Source organism: Solea solea, chromosome 3 (assembly GCF_958295425.1).
Source record: "Solea solea chromosome 3, fSolSol10.1, whole genome shotgun sequence".
Classification (NCBI taxonomy): Eukaryota; Metazoa; Chordata; class Actinopteri; order Pleuronectiformes; family Soleidae; genus Solea; species Solea solea.
The window spans coordinates 25,683,724-25,699,210 of record NC_081136.1 but is presented as its reverse complement, the minus strand read 5'-3'; the positions used below and the strand labels follow the sequence as shown (position 1 = coordinate 25,699,210).

At 40.4% G+C, this 15,487-nt stretch overlaps 1 protein-coding gene across 1 annotated transcript; it reads left to right on the top strand.

The window, feature by feature from the left end:
* The first annotated feature begins 4,508 nt into the window (after positions 1-4,508).
* On the top strand, positions 4,509-15,037 carry e2f7 (E2F transcription factor 7). Its single transcript, XM_058626316.1, has 13 exons — positions 4,509-4,730; positions 5,313-5,426; positions 6,354-6,662; positions 6,951-7,110; positions 7,206-7,445; positions 8,178-8,333; positions 8,547-8,690; positions 8,794-8,970; positions 9,408-9,492; positions 10,760-11,096; positions 11,339-11,510; positions 12,181-12,566; positions 13,352-15,037. The coding sequence occupies exons 2-13, from the start codon at positions 5,322-5,324 to the stop codon at positions 13,511-13,513; spliced, it is 2,433 nt and encodes an 810-aa protein (XP_058482299.1). The 5' UTR covers positions 4,509-4,730; positions 5,313-5,321; the 3' UTR covers positions 13,514-15,037.
* Positions 15,038-15,487: the final 450 nt, after the last annotated feature.

Genomic DNA, 15,487 nt, shown 5'->3' with positions numbered 1-15,487 from the left:
CAAGGTCACAACAAGGTAACTCCTGACAAGGTCAGTGTTTGTGCCAGAAAGGTTCCTTAAGAAACAAATATAGGTACACAAATTTCAACTTCATTCTAAATCAGGAATGTATTCCCCTAGATGGACGACCAGTCGAAAACAAACAAGTTGTATTTATAAGTTGCTAAAATGCAACAGGAATGATCTCAGGCCACTATTCAGCCAGTCTGGGTCATATGCCACAATATTAAGAGAAGTGAGGTAAAACTCCCCGCAGAATCAAGGGCCTCAGCACATTAACCCTGTACTCCTAAGGCAGGGGTGTCAAATTCAAATGAACTGGGGGTCCAATAAGCATCTAATCTCGTCATAGATGTTAATAAATCTATTAAAAAACAGAGAAACAATTCTAAAATTAAGTAAATAATGATGTGGAAAACTAAACAACCAAACAAGCTCATGTAAATGTAGTTTATTGTTAAATGTGACATATTTACTTTTGCGATAAGTACAACCAATTACATCTCACAATTACTATTGTAAAAAATATAGCTAGCAAATACATTCAGTATTATATTATGTCTCATTCTATCACCAGCTGGCAGCTGTGACTCGGCTCACGAGCTGTGTTTAAAGGAGGAGGTCGTGGGCCATATTTTCATTATAAAATTATATTAAGTGATGAATTGGGGGCCCAGAAGTAGGGGATCCTGGATGAGCCTCAGCTTGTGAAGTGGATTTCAAATATCTAATTCTGATTAACATGCAGTATCACACTAAATGTGGATACAATTATTGTGTGCCATTCTTTCAAAATAAAGTGATGATTGTCTGCAGGTTTTGCTGGAACTGTTCTTTCAAATCAATGCCGACAACTTTATTTTTTACCATAGCCTTTTATCCAATCTCACTTTGTACTGTTCTATTACACTTTCATTATCTCTTAATTTATAATTCTAATATCTCTGTCAGTGTAAGGACAGACTACAAACAAGCATCCATTTTTATACTTTAATGTATTATCTTTGACAAATAAATAAAATAAAATATATCAAAAAAAATGTTTACATTTTTAAGGGTCACTAGTAGGTTTAGATATCTAAAATTACAGAAAGATACTGTGATGATAAAAAGCAGACATTGGGAAATTGGGTAAGTCTAATCTTCACAATTGTATTCAGGACTAATGCCTGATTAGAAAACTGCATGAATGAGCAGGTGGATAAAAAATGAGCAGCAAAAAGATATCAAACAAACCTATCCAGTTCTTTCTCATTTAGACTATTACATTTCTTGACGTGGGTCGTTTGCAGCTGCAGATGGGTTGAAACAAATCTCTCTTATGTGGGTAATGGAGAGCGTAATGAAAGATTCAACAGAAAAGATGTCACGAAATGTTGATCCCCTCTTTTTCTGCTTCTCTCTCCACTCAAATCGTAAACCTTGACTCTGCTACTCAAAAAGAGTGATCACCGGCTATTACCCAACTCTAAAAGAAGTGCTTGTGATCTGATGCTTCATGTATTTTCCTATCTGCATTGTTGAATTAGCATAGATTTTCTTAAAGAAGGCCCTTCGTGGTGCAACACTCATCTCTGCTTTGGACTTGCACACGGGAGTACAGTTATGGCACTTTTTCCCTACAAACAGTAGTCTCGCCAAGTGGAGGACTAGATGCAAACAGTCACCGGTTCATATGTTGTAACCGAAACTTTTTTTTAGTAAAATTCAATTCAGAATGGAGGAGGAAGTGGCTGCTAGTGGTCGACTGCAAACTATTTCTGGTGACATCTGCGTTATGTTGCCATTTATTATTATTAATAATAATAATAATAATAATAATAATAATAATAATACATTAGATCATGATAAAAAAGAAACTAATAAAATTCCGACCTTATTCTCATAAAAATTGAGACTTTTCATAATATTACGACTTTTATCTCATAATATGACGACTTTATTCTTGAAAGATTAAAATAAAATAAAAAACGTCTCTTCAGTTTGGCCCTAATACTCCATCGTAGTAAAGATCAACTTCATGCTGTATATATTTTTGTTAGAGTAATGCTTTTTCTATGTTGTACATTCATAGATGTGAAAATGCATGTTTTATTATTATGTATTATGACCGTTATCTTGACTGTCTTTGCTGCTGTAACAATGCAAATGTAACATTGGTTTTTTAAATTAAAATGTCAAATGTTAAATTAAACATCTATGAAGTACATGACAGATTTTTAATCTACTTTAAATGACATGAGTTTATACCAAATAATCACTGGTCCAGACTTGAACAGTGTTTGGCGGCATGTTTGGTGAATTTGGGGGGCTACTAATCCTCCTCCTCCACCTCCTCCTCCTTCTTCTCAGGGTCTCTGTTTGCATTCAGGGTGGGGTCCCTGCCTGCAAGAAGCGACCCCCCGTCTCTCACCACAGATTTTCGCGCTGTGGTTCAGGTGATATTAGCGCCACTGGTGTTGACGGACCCACTCCCCCCTCCTCCTCCCATCTGTCTCCTCCAGCCGTGGAGACAAAAGCCTTGGTGATTACTTTATGAAGGTGTTCACAGCGCAGTAGGTGCCGTGTTTAGGGGACTCGACGCTGGTGCTGTCACTGTGGGAGAGTGGGATCAGGCAGGCATCAAGCCAAACCAGCTCTCAGCCAGCTGAGTGGTAAAGATCGCTTCTAGTGAGGAGGAGTCACTCGGGGAAATAAATCGTTGCGCGTCTGTGATTTAATGATTTAAATATTCATTTATTTGGCCATGGAGCCTAATCTACCGAAGAGTATTAGGGCCACAAGTAAAAAAAAATTGAAAGAAAGAAAAAACGGCATGAATTCTGTGAGAAATTCTGAGATTAAAGTCAGAATTATGAGGAAAAAAGTCAGAATTCTTTAAAGATTAAAGTGAGAATTGATGAAAGAAATATGACTTCTCAGAATTCTGACTTTTTTTCTTAGAATTCTAACTTCTCAGAATACATGCAGTTTGATTTTTTTTCTTTCAGTTTCGTTTTTTACATGAGGCCCTAATACTCTTCCGTACACAAATCACTGCCAAAACTTAATACACCATGTATTACAAATGTCCAACAATTCACAAATACACACTGTGTGCTAGAATTACCAATGAATTACCAATGAATTAAATTACCAATGAAGTGAATGAATTACCAATAAATACAACACAAAGCACTACATCAGGGGTTTCAAACACAAATGACCTGCGGGCCACATGGGATTCAGGTGGGGGCCAGTCAACAACTGCGTCTGTGTGTGTGTTGGGGGGGTTGATGTGAGCTTAGGAATCGAACCCACAACCTTTGATTTGAAAGAAGACTCGCTCTACCACTGAGCGTCCGTCGCCCCAACGACAGTAGCCTTTACATAAACGAAAGGATGCCATTCTTCATCGTTTGCATAGATAGCTTCAGAACATACAAAACAGGTTGCTATGGAAACATGGCGACGCAAGATGGTGGTTGTCTTAAAACCAGACACTTGCCTCAAGTATAAAAAGGCTTATGCTATTTCGTCGTGTTGGTTAGTGTCTACAGTTTTTATTTTGATTGTTAAACAAAAACAATATCTATTGTCCGTTCAAAATACGGACTGTGTGCTTGGAGTTTGAATCATGGTTGGAAAAAGTTGACAAGATGTGTACCTAAGTCCAGGTTTTTATACATTTAATATGGACTCAATACTTCAATAAATCACTGGTATATTTTATTTACTGAAAACTCATCATTTTGTGTTTAATTATTTTGTAATACTGACAACACATACACACCTCATATGGAGGACTGGCACTTATGTTTTTCACTTAAAATACAAAAAACAAATATGCTTTATTTCAAAGCAATTACACAATTATACAAACATACTTAGATATTTTATACAAACACTGCCAATAAACCCTGTTAAATGTTACGCACAGCACCTTTAACATGACTGATGTAATAAACTATCACAGTTTACTCAAAGGTAACGTGTTATTAGGCTATTGCTCTGATATAGCTTAGTTTCACTTTGCTGTTTGCTTATGAGCCATGAAATCACACACACTGAGTATTCATATACTTGTTCATGTTGTACTGCACAATGCTTGGGTACATTAAGTAAAACAAAATATACATCCAATATTTCTGAACAAGAGACCGTTCCTCTGAGCTTATAGTACAATACATAGTTAATTCTCACTTCAACTGTTTTATCTGTGCCCAGTAGTGTTTTAGAGAAACCTGAAAAAAACAACTAACTGTTGAGCCCTTTATCGTTTCTGTCTTTGTACCTGAAAACAACAGCAGAGTAAGACCTCTGTATTACATTTTCTGAGTGTTGAACGAGCGCGCCGGTTGCCCCGCCAACATGACTCAGGAGGCGTGACCGTTATTCACACCCATCGCTAGAAGTTGAGGCGCGTACCCGAGTCCAGCTACACTGATTGGCTAGAGCTAGAGTATGACGGCGCCGATTGCTTAGGCGCTGATTGGCTGGAGTCAGCCAGATGCCAGAGAGCGCCAGAAAACAAGCTTGAGCGGGGGATACTGAGCTTTCCTCGGGACAGAACAGGGTCCGTCTCTCACCGGACATTAGTGCTGAATGACTGGAGGCGCGAAGGGCTGCCCGCTTGATTCATAAAAAAAAGGAACATTATTTGCTATGTTGGTCTGGACTAGCTGTTGACGAGTGTGTTCCACTGGACAGAGCCACGCTGTAATATTTCATTCATCCAGCAGCAGAGGACGGTGAGGACTGATGTTTTCCCTCCAGCGGTTTCCTGCTAGCTTTAACATTTAGCTGTGATGTGTCTGGTCAGCTGAGCTGGCCATGTTAGCTAAGTAGCTCATTTAAATACGAGCATTAGCTATAAACGAGTCATCTATTGTAATGTATATATGTAGTTTGTCATGACTGAGCCACAGCCAACGTGTTCGGTGGGAACAGTCTCTGTAAGTGTAGTCCTATAGCAACGCTGACGCTACTTATTTATTATTAATTATTATAATTATTACAACGCATACTGTGTCATTGATTTCTGTATTAGTGTAACACTGTTATACTTTATTAATGGACGGGTTAATGGTGTTAACATTAAACTAAACTGTTAACATGGAAACTGGTTGCTCGCCAAGTTGCAGTTATTAGCTTGCTAAGAGCTAGTTAGCTGACTTTCTTTGCGCCAAATCGAGTCTGGCCTCTGGTCTGAGTTTTCGCCACAAGCTGAAACTTCCTCCACTACACTGAAGCGTCTCTCTCTCTCTAAAAAAAGTGTTGCCATCATCTTCTAACTTTCAGTTTGTCTTTTATTTACCTTTTCACTCTTGCAGTTTTCACCCATGGAGGTTGAATGTCTCGCCTTGAAAGACCTTACAAATCCAAGGAAAAGTTTTACGGTTGGGGCAGAAGAGGCAGAGGAGGATGGTGGGCACACCGAACAAAAGGTACGGTGGTTTATGCTGCCTGGTCTGAGCTTTGCAACTCTAACTGAATGCATGTGAAGGAGATCTGCAGAAGGAATGGGAGTGAGGGGCTAGTTCAGTGTAGAAGTGTGATGGCATCTCATGAAAGAAAAAAAGTTAGAAGGGCTGGAAGAGAGGGGAGGAGGAATGGGGTGTTGGCTTTCAACTGCAGCATTTCCATGATAAAGTGATACAAAAAGTTTGTGGATTTGTAAAAAAGCAGCCTTATGTGTCTTGGTAAACATTATGATGGAGATCTGTGGTCATACTGCAGCAGGTATGTCAACATGTAGGGCTAGACATTTATTTACTAATTTAATAACTTAATAGGTTTATGTCACTATTAAAATCTCTAAAGTAATAATATTACAAAAGAGCAATATATACATATGTAGATGAAATGTTTATAGTGGTCTATCAATTGAGTTGTGTGTAATAGGAATGGGGGTACGTACATATAATATATCCATATTCATACTTTTTCCCGACTCCCTTTCAAACATGTGACGAGATGTAAATGTTGAACATGTGTTTGAATGAACTAAATCTATTTATGCAGTGCACAAACATTACTTGAGATACAGCACATCACTGATCTTAAAGTAGAGAACGCATTCAAGAGCACAAACCCCCGAGGAAGATTCCCCACAGTGTGAGTGCACTTTAATAAAAATCTATTCCTTACTTGTTTGAGTTATGCTACTCACAGACACAAATTCATGCAAAACATAACCTCCTCAGCAGAGGCAATTAACAGTTCTGATATTTAGCGATTTGATATCAACTGATGCAAATGTTTTTTATCGTGATCAGCCTATTGTCCTACCATATCAATGCCATGTCAAGTCCAGAAACTGGTTTTGAGCCCTCAAATTTTACACTTAGCATCTCTGTCGTTCAACCACACAGGAAAACATCTGCGTAGAGCGGAGAAGATCCACACCGCTGAAATCTGCAGAGTCCACTGCCCCGTCTTTGCTGATGAATAGAAAAGGTGCCAACACCGACCTGGCCCACATCACGCCTATCAAACACACAGTGCTGGCCGAGCCGTGGACACCCACGGCCAATCTGAAGATGCTGATCAGTGCAGCGAGTCCAGACATTAGAGACCGTGAGATGAAAAAGGTGCTGTTCAGACCCATAGAGAACGAGAAGGACAAGCCAGCGAGTCCAGATACAGTGATGGGGGATACAGAGGTGGACGACTCTTCTCATGTAAGTAAAATCAACAGCAAGAGAAATCTATCATTAGAACCCACATTCATGGAAATGATTCAAAATTAAGCAGTCAGTGGAGCCTGAATCACCCTGAGCCTTTGTGGTACACATGTATTTTCTTTTAGGCTGAATATCATTTTCAGGACTGAATTATTATTTGAAAACTGTGTCCTTGAAGATATTGCAGAGAAAGAATGTAAGGGTCTGACCTGATAAATAATGTGATGTGTAGAGGGAGATAAAATGGCTAATGAAATGGAAATGTGTTTATAACGATCTGTCCAGTTTGAAGCCGTGGATGAAGAGGATGAGGCAGAGAAAAAGCCAAGCAGGAAGCAAAAGAGTCTGGGTCTACTGTGCAAAAAGTTCCTGGCCCTCTACCCCGAGTACCCCGAACCGCACAGCCCCATCTGGATCTCACTGGACGAGGTGGCAACCAGCCTCGGTAAGAAGATTGACGATTATCAGACACAATTCATATCTACGCTGTTGGACAGGAATATGTGAAGTGTAATTTTCTGTCCCTGCCCTCATTATCAGGAGTGGAACGGAGGCGGATCTACGACATTGTCAATGTACTCGAGTCTCTGACAATTGTCGGCCGTATAGCCAAAAACAGCTACACCTGGTATGGACGTCAGCAGCTGGATGCCACGCTGGAGGATCTGCAGCGTAGAGGCCGGCAGCAGGGCTACCACCTCCAGATGGAGCTGACTGCCAAGGCGCGGGGAGCTGGGCCTGGGCGTGAGGATGATGTAGGGGAAGGGGATGCTGGCAACGGTAATAAATGGATATATAACATTCAAGAGTTAAGAATTTAAACAACACACAACTCAACGTCCTTCCCATTATTCACCAACGACTGCTTTAGTGGCATTGATGAAAAAGATAAAGGTGTATGATAAGTTCAAGTGTAGGTTTCATTTCAGCAAGTTAACCCTGCAGCTAAATGATCATTCAGTCATAAACCTGCATTCATAAATGCAAGACTTTCTGTTTCTGTAGAAACACCTCACACACTCATTCATGTGTTATTGTTGTGAGGACACTCATACAGTCAATGTTCAGTTCTAGTCTGTAGTGATAGTCAGAGATGAATCTTGATTCTGATGGTTAATGACACGCAACATAGGCTCATAGCTGTCAGCCTTTCCCAAGAAGCACCTTTTAAACATCTTTAATCTAATCTTTGTGTGTAAAAAAAACAAACTACAATCAATAAAACCCCTATTTTATGACTTATTCACACACACAAACACTTGAACAGTCACAAAGATGTTTAATCTTTATATAATAATATTAAAATTTTTATATTCGTGAAAAAGGAATATCAACTAATGTTACACATTAAAGTTGATGCATCTATACATATCTTGATATTTTCTTAACAGGTATCGGTAGAATGTGGTTTATTACAAGTTATTTTTGACTATTTGTGACCCCATGCACAGATGTCTTTGGCAGGAAACTAATTTACTCGTCTGGCACTGTTTGTACCCATGTTATTTGCAGCTGGCGGCAACAGGAAAGACAAATCTCTGCGCATCATGAGTCAGAAGTTTGTCATGCTGTTCCTGGTGTCCAAATCTTTGACTGTTACTCTGGACGCTGCAGCAAAGATACTCATCGAGGAGAGTCAGGACTCATCAAGTCACAGCAAGTACAAAAGTAAGAACGCAATCACAAATGAGCTCAGTTGTGTCTTGGTAATGAGAGTTATCTAAAAATCGGACATAAACAAGGAGATATGTTCCATATCATTATTCAAAATGTCAGAATGAGTCATTCCCCACAAATAGTTTTTTTTATATATATATCTGTAATGGAAATCCTGTTTCCTCTGTTGTACTGTATTTATATTAAACATCCCTGTATCTTTAGCTAAGGTGCGGCGACTTTACGACATTGCCAACGTCCTGACCAGCCTGGGCCTTATAAAGAAGGTGCACGTCCGTGAGGAAAGAGGCAGGAAGCCAGCCTTCAAGTGGCTCGGCCCTGTAGAATTCAACAACTCTGGAAATGCCAGTAAGAAATAAACCTTGATGATATATTATATTCTTTGGCAATTTCTGTTTCAGGTACACGACTGCATTTGTAATTTTTTCCCATGCATGACTTCAATTTATAGGAAATACTTTGAATGTAGCAGCTGTTGCTCCTCCTAATGCTGAGCAGCCAATGACAGGCCAGAACCTCAGAAAAGCCAAAATGGCACGGCACGCCTCCTTCAACATCACGCCAACGTCTGTGGCTGTCCAACGGCAGGTCTACTCTGCCCCCAGCAGCCCAAGGCCAGAGCGAACTGGTAAGAGAGAGTTATCACGTGTGTGGTCACTTAAAACAGAAGTTTCTTAAACTGCATTCATACTTAAATTAGTGGGTATAGCTAGGATTTATGAACCAGGGTGTACTCACTAAAAAGGCATTTGACACCATTCCCATTGATGATGATTTTATGTCACTAATAAGATGATAAAAACATTGAGTGCTGTCCGAAGTCGTAAAAGGTTCACTAAAAACATTCATGTTCAACTGGGTCTTGAGTTCACACTGTGGCCAATAGCCGAAGCCTATAAAAACTTGCATGTATTGTCTAATCCTTTGACCCGGGAGTGAATCCCAATAAAATACCCACTGGTCCAGGATTAAATGGGTTTCCTGACCAGTGGGAATGGGGGTGTTACAATTGAGCACTTGTATAGTCCTGTAAAAATAAGTCACAATCTTTTCTTCCCACCACAGGTTTTCCAAATCAGCCGGTCGATTATTCCCGAAAGACTACAAGCAACAACGCGGTGTGTCGACTGCAGTTCGGAAACAGCTCTGAGTGAGTTCACACACACACGCACACTCGTGCAGCATTTGTAGTCAGGACACCCATTGACATAATGCATGTCCTCTCTCCCTATAGTTTGAGTTTGTAGTCCTCACAAGCATACCCATACAAGAACACACACACACACAAAACCATGACCTTCTCTTGGATCTCAAATGTGCTGCCAGAAAATTTACTACACACAGTATTACTAAAATTTGTCAAGAAAGACTATCATTATCATTAAGGGGAATTCACTAGCTGTGTGGAACAAAGGGGAAATGGTTTCATCTTACGTTCAGCGCGAGGCAACACAAGTACACACAAATGGATAAACTCACTTTTCATTTTCACGTGAGGTGATGAATCTGTGGGGGGTGTTTTAAATCTCAGAACTCTTTTAGTATTATACACTTGTTTGCATTGGCTCATGGGCTTAGCCTTTGGCTCCCTGTGACAGGAACTGACTGCTGTGAAGTTGTCTGTATACGTTGGCCACCTCGGACACATGTTATTTCTATGGTTGGTCTTTTTGGATCCAAACCACAGTCGCCTCAAGGCTGTGTTCGGTTAAGTGATTTTTTTAGGGGAGGTAATAACAGGACACGCAAGTGTGTGTTGAAAGGGGATATTGTTTTTCACATGAAGCTGGATAAAAATCCACCAGGGGCAGCGGTAACCCACAGGAGGAGGACAGTTTGAAATCTGCACATCAGCACAAGAGATCAGAGCGGGCTTTTAGTGCAACTGGTTACAGAGTCATAACTATACTAGAGTCCCTAGTCAGAATTGTTCTCATGTATATTGTTAAAAACATCACAGACACAGAGCCAGCAAGATTGAAAGATGAGCACAGCAGTAAAGGAAAACATCTATTCATTTTAAACGGTAAACACAAACTGAAACTAATTGGACATGAATATCACAAAACACAAATATTAAATAATTGCTTTCCACAATGCACTGCATCCTCACTTTTCTATACTGATACGGTTTGTGTTTTTAATCCATGGGGTTCTGGCTGTTTTTCCTAATCCTCAAATTCAGATAAAGTGTTTACACATAATCTGAACTCTTTCTTTCTAGCACAGACCCTATTTGGTCAAAATGTCAACGGAGAAGTAATAAGTTAGAGCTTGAGGAACAGGGTTGCCAAAAATGGCTATAATGATATAACATCCTTTACTGGGATCATGAAGCTTGTAATTTCTAATCCAAGTCCAATGTTTTAGACTAAAAACAATTAAAGATATGGCTAATTCCTTGTTGTTTTTTTCAGTAATCAACCCAGTGCAGCACAACAGACACACACCCACAGCCGCAGCAATGGCCAGCTACCTCCGTCCTCCACCCACACCACCCCACTGGCACCTTCCCTCCACCCAGAGTACCTCCTCACCTCTGCCTCCTCGCCGCACTGCTTGGCGTACCTGCCCAGCCTGTCTCAGCCCTCTGTGGTCATGCTTTACGGGTCGCTAGGCCAGTCTGACCAACTGCCTGAAGGTCAGAGGTCACCTAGGTTGGAGTCGGAGGAGGGAAGAAAGAGGAAAAGGGAGGAGAGGGAGGAGGAGGTGGTGAAAAAGAAGGGAATGCCAGGTTTAGAGGAATCTGACAGGGTGAGTTCTGTTGACACATTTAACAGTTTCTTAATTTCTTCAAAAATTCAAATTACTTTTGTGTCACATCTGCTAAAGTATACGTTTATTAATGAGCCCAACTGATTAATAGGCCCACCTCTAACACGCAATGCCGACTATCTGAATATTGACCATTTTGGGACTGAGTCCATTTTTCATTTGTGACTTTTTGTTTGTTTGGCTGTTTAATTTATTCCCAGTCTTCGTTTTTCACCTTCCAGGCGAGAGTTGGACCTCCGAGGGAAGCAGAGGAAAGTTCACAGACTGATGCCACCAGGATTTCTATCAGTCACCCCACAGATCTTCCCAGAGTGATCGAGCAAAGACTTGGTGGCAATAAGAGCAGCGAGCCCACCCAGCCGTCACACTACCTCTATGTACCTAACAATGCAGGTATGTACAGCTTCCTGAAAACACTACATGTCAAATTGTACAGAACGTCCCAAATCAGCAATTGGCATCCATTATTATCATCAAGGGAGTCGATACTGTTAGAGTTTTATTTTAGTCATTTAACTAAAACTGAAAAAGTCTGAGTTGCAATTAAAAAAAAATAATGATAAACATGTTTTTTCCTCAAAGCCCTAAGAGTAACCTAAATGGTGTGATTTTTCAGTTTTCTGTTTTTTCATGTTAAAGAGTGCGTTCTATGGTTTACAAACATACTATGCTTTGCTTTAGGAAGAAAGACAAAAACACGGCAACATTCTAAATATACATTATTATGCAGACTCACCGAATAAGAATTAATGAAAGACGTGGCTTCCGCTTGGATCTTCTCTGGGTGCTTGGCAAAAATCCACCGTGACATGATCCATACTCATCAATCTAATTAATGTCTCAACATCGGCAATGGCATCTTGTATCCACGAGTAAGGCTGGAAGTAAACGCTGACTCGGATGTTTTCGGATTTAAACAAAAGACTCGCTTCACAGGAGCCAGTTAATTAAGACACCTGTGTGCCGAGGGTGCACTTGATTTCCATGTCACTGTCTTAGAGTAGGTCAGGTGACTTTGACCACCAGTCAGGTTAATCACATTTTTTTTTCCTGTTTTCTTCAGGTCTGAACAGCCTCAACTTCTTCCTCTCTGCTGGTCAACCACCAGCCAGTCTAGCACTTCCTTCCAGTGGCGTTCCCACCCTGGCGCTGCCGTACGTCCTGGTGCCCTCTTCTGCCCTTTCTCAGTACCCCCTGGTCACCAATGGTCTACAACAGCAAGGCTCAGACGCCCACACTAAACTCAGCTTCAGTTTGCCCACTGTGATGTCACCCGCCCACTTTACAGCCTATAGTCTGACGACAGCGGCAGCGCCGGACGTCAGCTGGTCGCCGGTTCCATCACCTTCCACCCCAGAACAGAGCAGACAGTACGAGTCGACTGCTGCCACTCCACATTCACCCCAAGTACCAAGGCAGACTGTTCGCACCAGCACACCAGAACAACTGGTAAGTGTCTGTTGATTAAAAGCTGACTTTCAATATGGTATTGAAACTTGATACCGATACCTGAATGGTATGAATGATGATATTTAATAGGTTTTAACAAAAAATGGTTAAATTGTATAGTTTGGTTGTTTTCGTCCAATTGAACACACCAGTTTTGCTTTATTATTTTTTTGTGTTACTTGAGATTTTCCCCTCAAAATAGTCTATTTGACAAAAAAATATACACATAATATAAATACATAACGTTTGCTCAAGAGCTTTTTTTTAACGGTGTCATCTGGGCGCTCTTGAAGGCACCACAAACACTTACCTGCTCTCCTCTCCTTACAATCTTTGGGCTGCTTTAAAAATAGTTAATAATTATTCTAATAATAAGTCTTCCTCAGACACGACTTCATACATGATTACCAAAACTTCTATGTCAGTACCAAAACAGGTGCTACTTTAGAGGTTTTGTCTGATAATCATGAAATAAGTTGCTGAAAGTTTGTAGCTTGTATGGGGGTGTTGCATCAAAGAGAGAAATTGGAAAGATTAAATTAGTACATTTATGTTTTCAGAGTTTTGTGCAACTCTATACTCACATCACAGGGCCACATGGAGACAAACAACCACCCACTTTCATACTCATGGTCAATTTAGAGTGTCCAACTTATCCCCATATTGCATGTCATACCTTCATGGAATTAAATGCAACTCCAGAGGGACCAGCAAGCATTTCATTACTGTGACGAACAATGTCAGGACATGATTCTCCAAACTCACGTCATTTTCCTCCTCCACAGACTCCACAAACGCCAAAGGATACCACAGCATCTGCGTCCAAATCTTTCTTCCAGACTCCGGGAACTCTGGGAAGTGCAGTCAGTGGTGTGCCAACATCTGGACGAAAAAGAGGCACTGCTCAGAGAAGACTGGATGTTGGCCACCCACCACCGACCAGCTAAATACGTGACGAGGTGGAATCAGTGCTGATGTCCCAGGTTTGACACCCAGGTGTTTGTCCCAAAAGGCGTAAAAGAACAGTTTAATCCATTGGTGCTTTATTGTAAATGAATTAAGGGATTTATTCTGAAGTATATTTTAGAATAAGACAGTTTGACGAGTCCCACATTTTGTTGTTGACTGTAAATTCTAACCAACTGTCGAGTGTCTCATTTAGAAAAGAAACTCTTACCACTGGTTGTTACGTTAACTGTTTAATACGTTTGCTGGAAGTTCTGTTGCTGGGCACTTGATTTCAGTGTAAGTGAAGCAGTATTGCCAATATAACAGTGCCCTCCTGTGGTGGGAGTCAGCCACTGCTGTATTTTTCTTTTTATTATTATTCCACATTTAATTTGCCCTCTTGGATGTGATCAAGCTACCTAATCCCCATCACTTGTGTATTATAGTCCAATTTTTATTTATATTTTAGCTAATATATGATGAATACAGGGACTGTAACTGAACATTTACACCCCCCCCCCTTTTATCAGCACTAAATATTTGAATGTACATCTGATTTGAAAGTGATTGCCAGGCCCATCTGGTTTTGCCACATTTATCACGGTATAATAGGAAAATGTATTAGCTGCTTGTCAATCCTCTGTTGACACAGTCCAGATGTTACTGTGAGGAGAAAATCACTAAAGCCTTAAATGTTTACAGCCAGCAACAGAGTTCCTAGTCTTGTTGATGCACAGTGGCACTGGCAGATGCATTGATTTACATGTCGGGAAGAGGAAAAACGCCAGTGCTGAGAATTTACAACCATTGTGCTTAATGGTTTTAATGCCAAATCCTTGAGCTCTCTTGCTGGCAACTGTCTGACAATGTGACAATGGGACGATGCTCTCAGGTACTTGAATACTTGTGACTTTACTAGAAGTAGATATCAAAGTACTGTAAAGATTTTTTTAAATCTATAATTTATCCTACTAAAGTAAAGTGAGCTCATAGCATCTGTTGGGATTTTTTTTTTCCCCAAAGCAACATCACATCCATGCTGTCCATTTGGGAAATTTCCAGTATGACCACAGTTGGCCGTTGGCTGGTGCAGCTGGGGTTGAAGTGCCTTGCTTAAAGGCATCTTGCTGAGAGGTTATGCAGGGATTTGTATTGACAACCCTCTGGTAACACACCCACTAACTCACTTTCACTCAGTCTGTAAAGTAATGGTGCTTAGTGACGCCACACCAAAGGATACACAGATAATCCACCGTGACTGGTGGGATGTGTTGTCATTATTGTACAGATTTACATCTTTCTTTCTTTTTACAATGTATTCATAGTGACATGTAATGTTTATTGTAATGAAAATAATGATAAATTGCACTGCTAGTTTTAATAGTTGTGTCTCTTGAACTGTGTAAAACCTGGTGCTGGTACCAAACTCCACCTCTTTTCTCTAGTTATATGGACCAACCCTGTTTTCTCTTGCAAGACCTGAAACACACTCTAAATAAATAAATAAAAAACATGGTGCTGAAGCGTTCTGTGACGTCTGCTCTTTCATTTGAGAAAGTATTGCACATTTGATCAGGATCGTTGTACAGATTAATACTGTTTAATCTTACTAATGACTTTACTACTGCTATTTTAACCGGCAACAAGAGGCTGTGGTGTCCACTGCACTCATAAAATCATAGAGTTAGCCACTGCAGCATATTAACGGCATATCAAGAGCTCCTCTCCTGTGATTGTCGTGTTAAGTCTCCTGGTAGCATGCTGAAAATGTCAGAATGAAAAACTTTGATGTGCTAAAGTGCTAAAAGATGAACACATGAATGAAATGATGGCACATACGAGTGGACATTGACAGCTGGTGTGCATGGTCCAATCTGCGCCTGGTTGCAGGTGATGTGATGTGTTGCATTTCGTCAACATTGCACATTTTGAGGCTTCAGAAAAGGAGATCAGGTTCTCATGGATGTTATCAT

Excerpts from the sequence above, each read along its gene's own strand:
- e2f7 (XM_058626316.1), top strand. The coding sequence starts at position 5,322 with ATGGAGGTTGAATGTCTCGCCTTGAAAGACCTTACAAATCCAAGGAAA. Across the intron at positions 7,111-7,205 it reads CGAGGTGGCAACCAGCCTCG|GAGTGGAACGGAGGCGGATC; the intron begins GTAAGAAGATTG and ends CCTCATTATCAG. Across the intron at positions 8,971-9,407 it reads CCCAAGGCCAGAGCGAACTG|GTTTTCCAAATCAGCCGGTC; the intron begins GTAAGAGAGAGT and ends TTCCCACCACAG.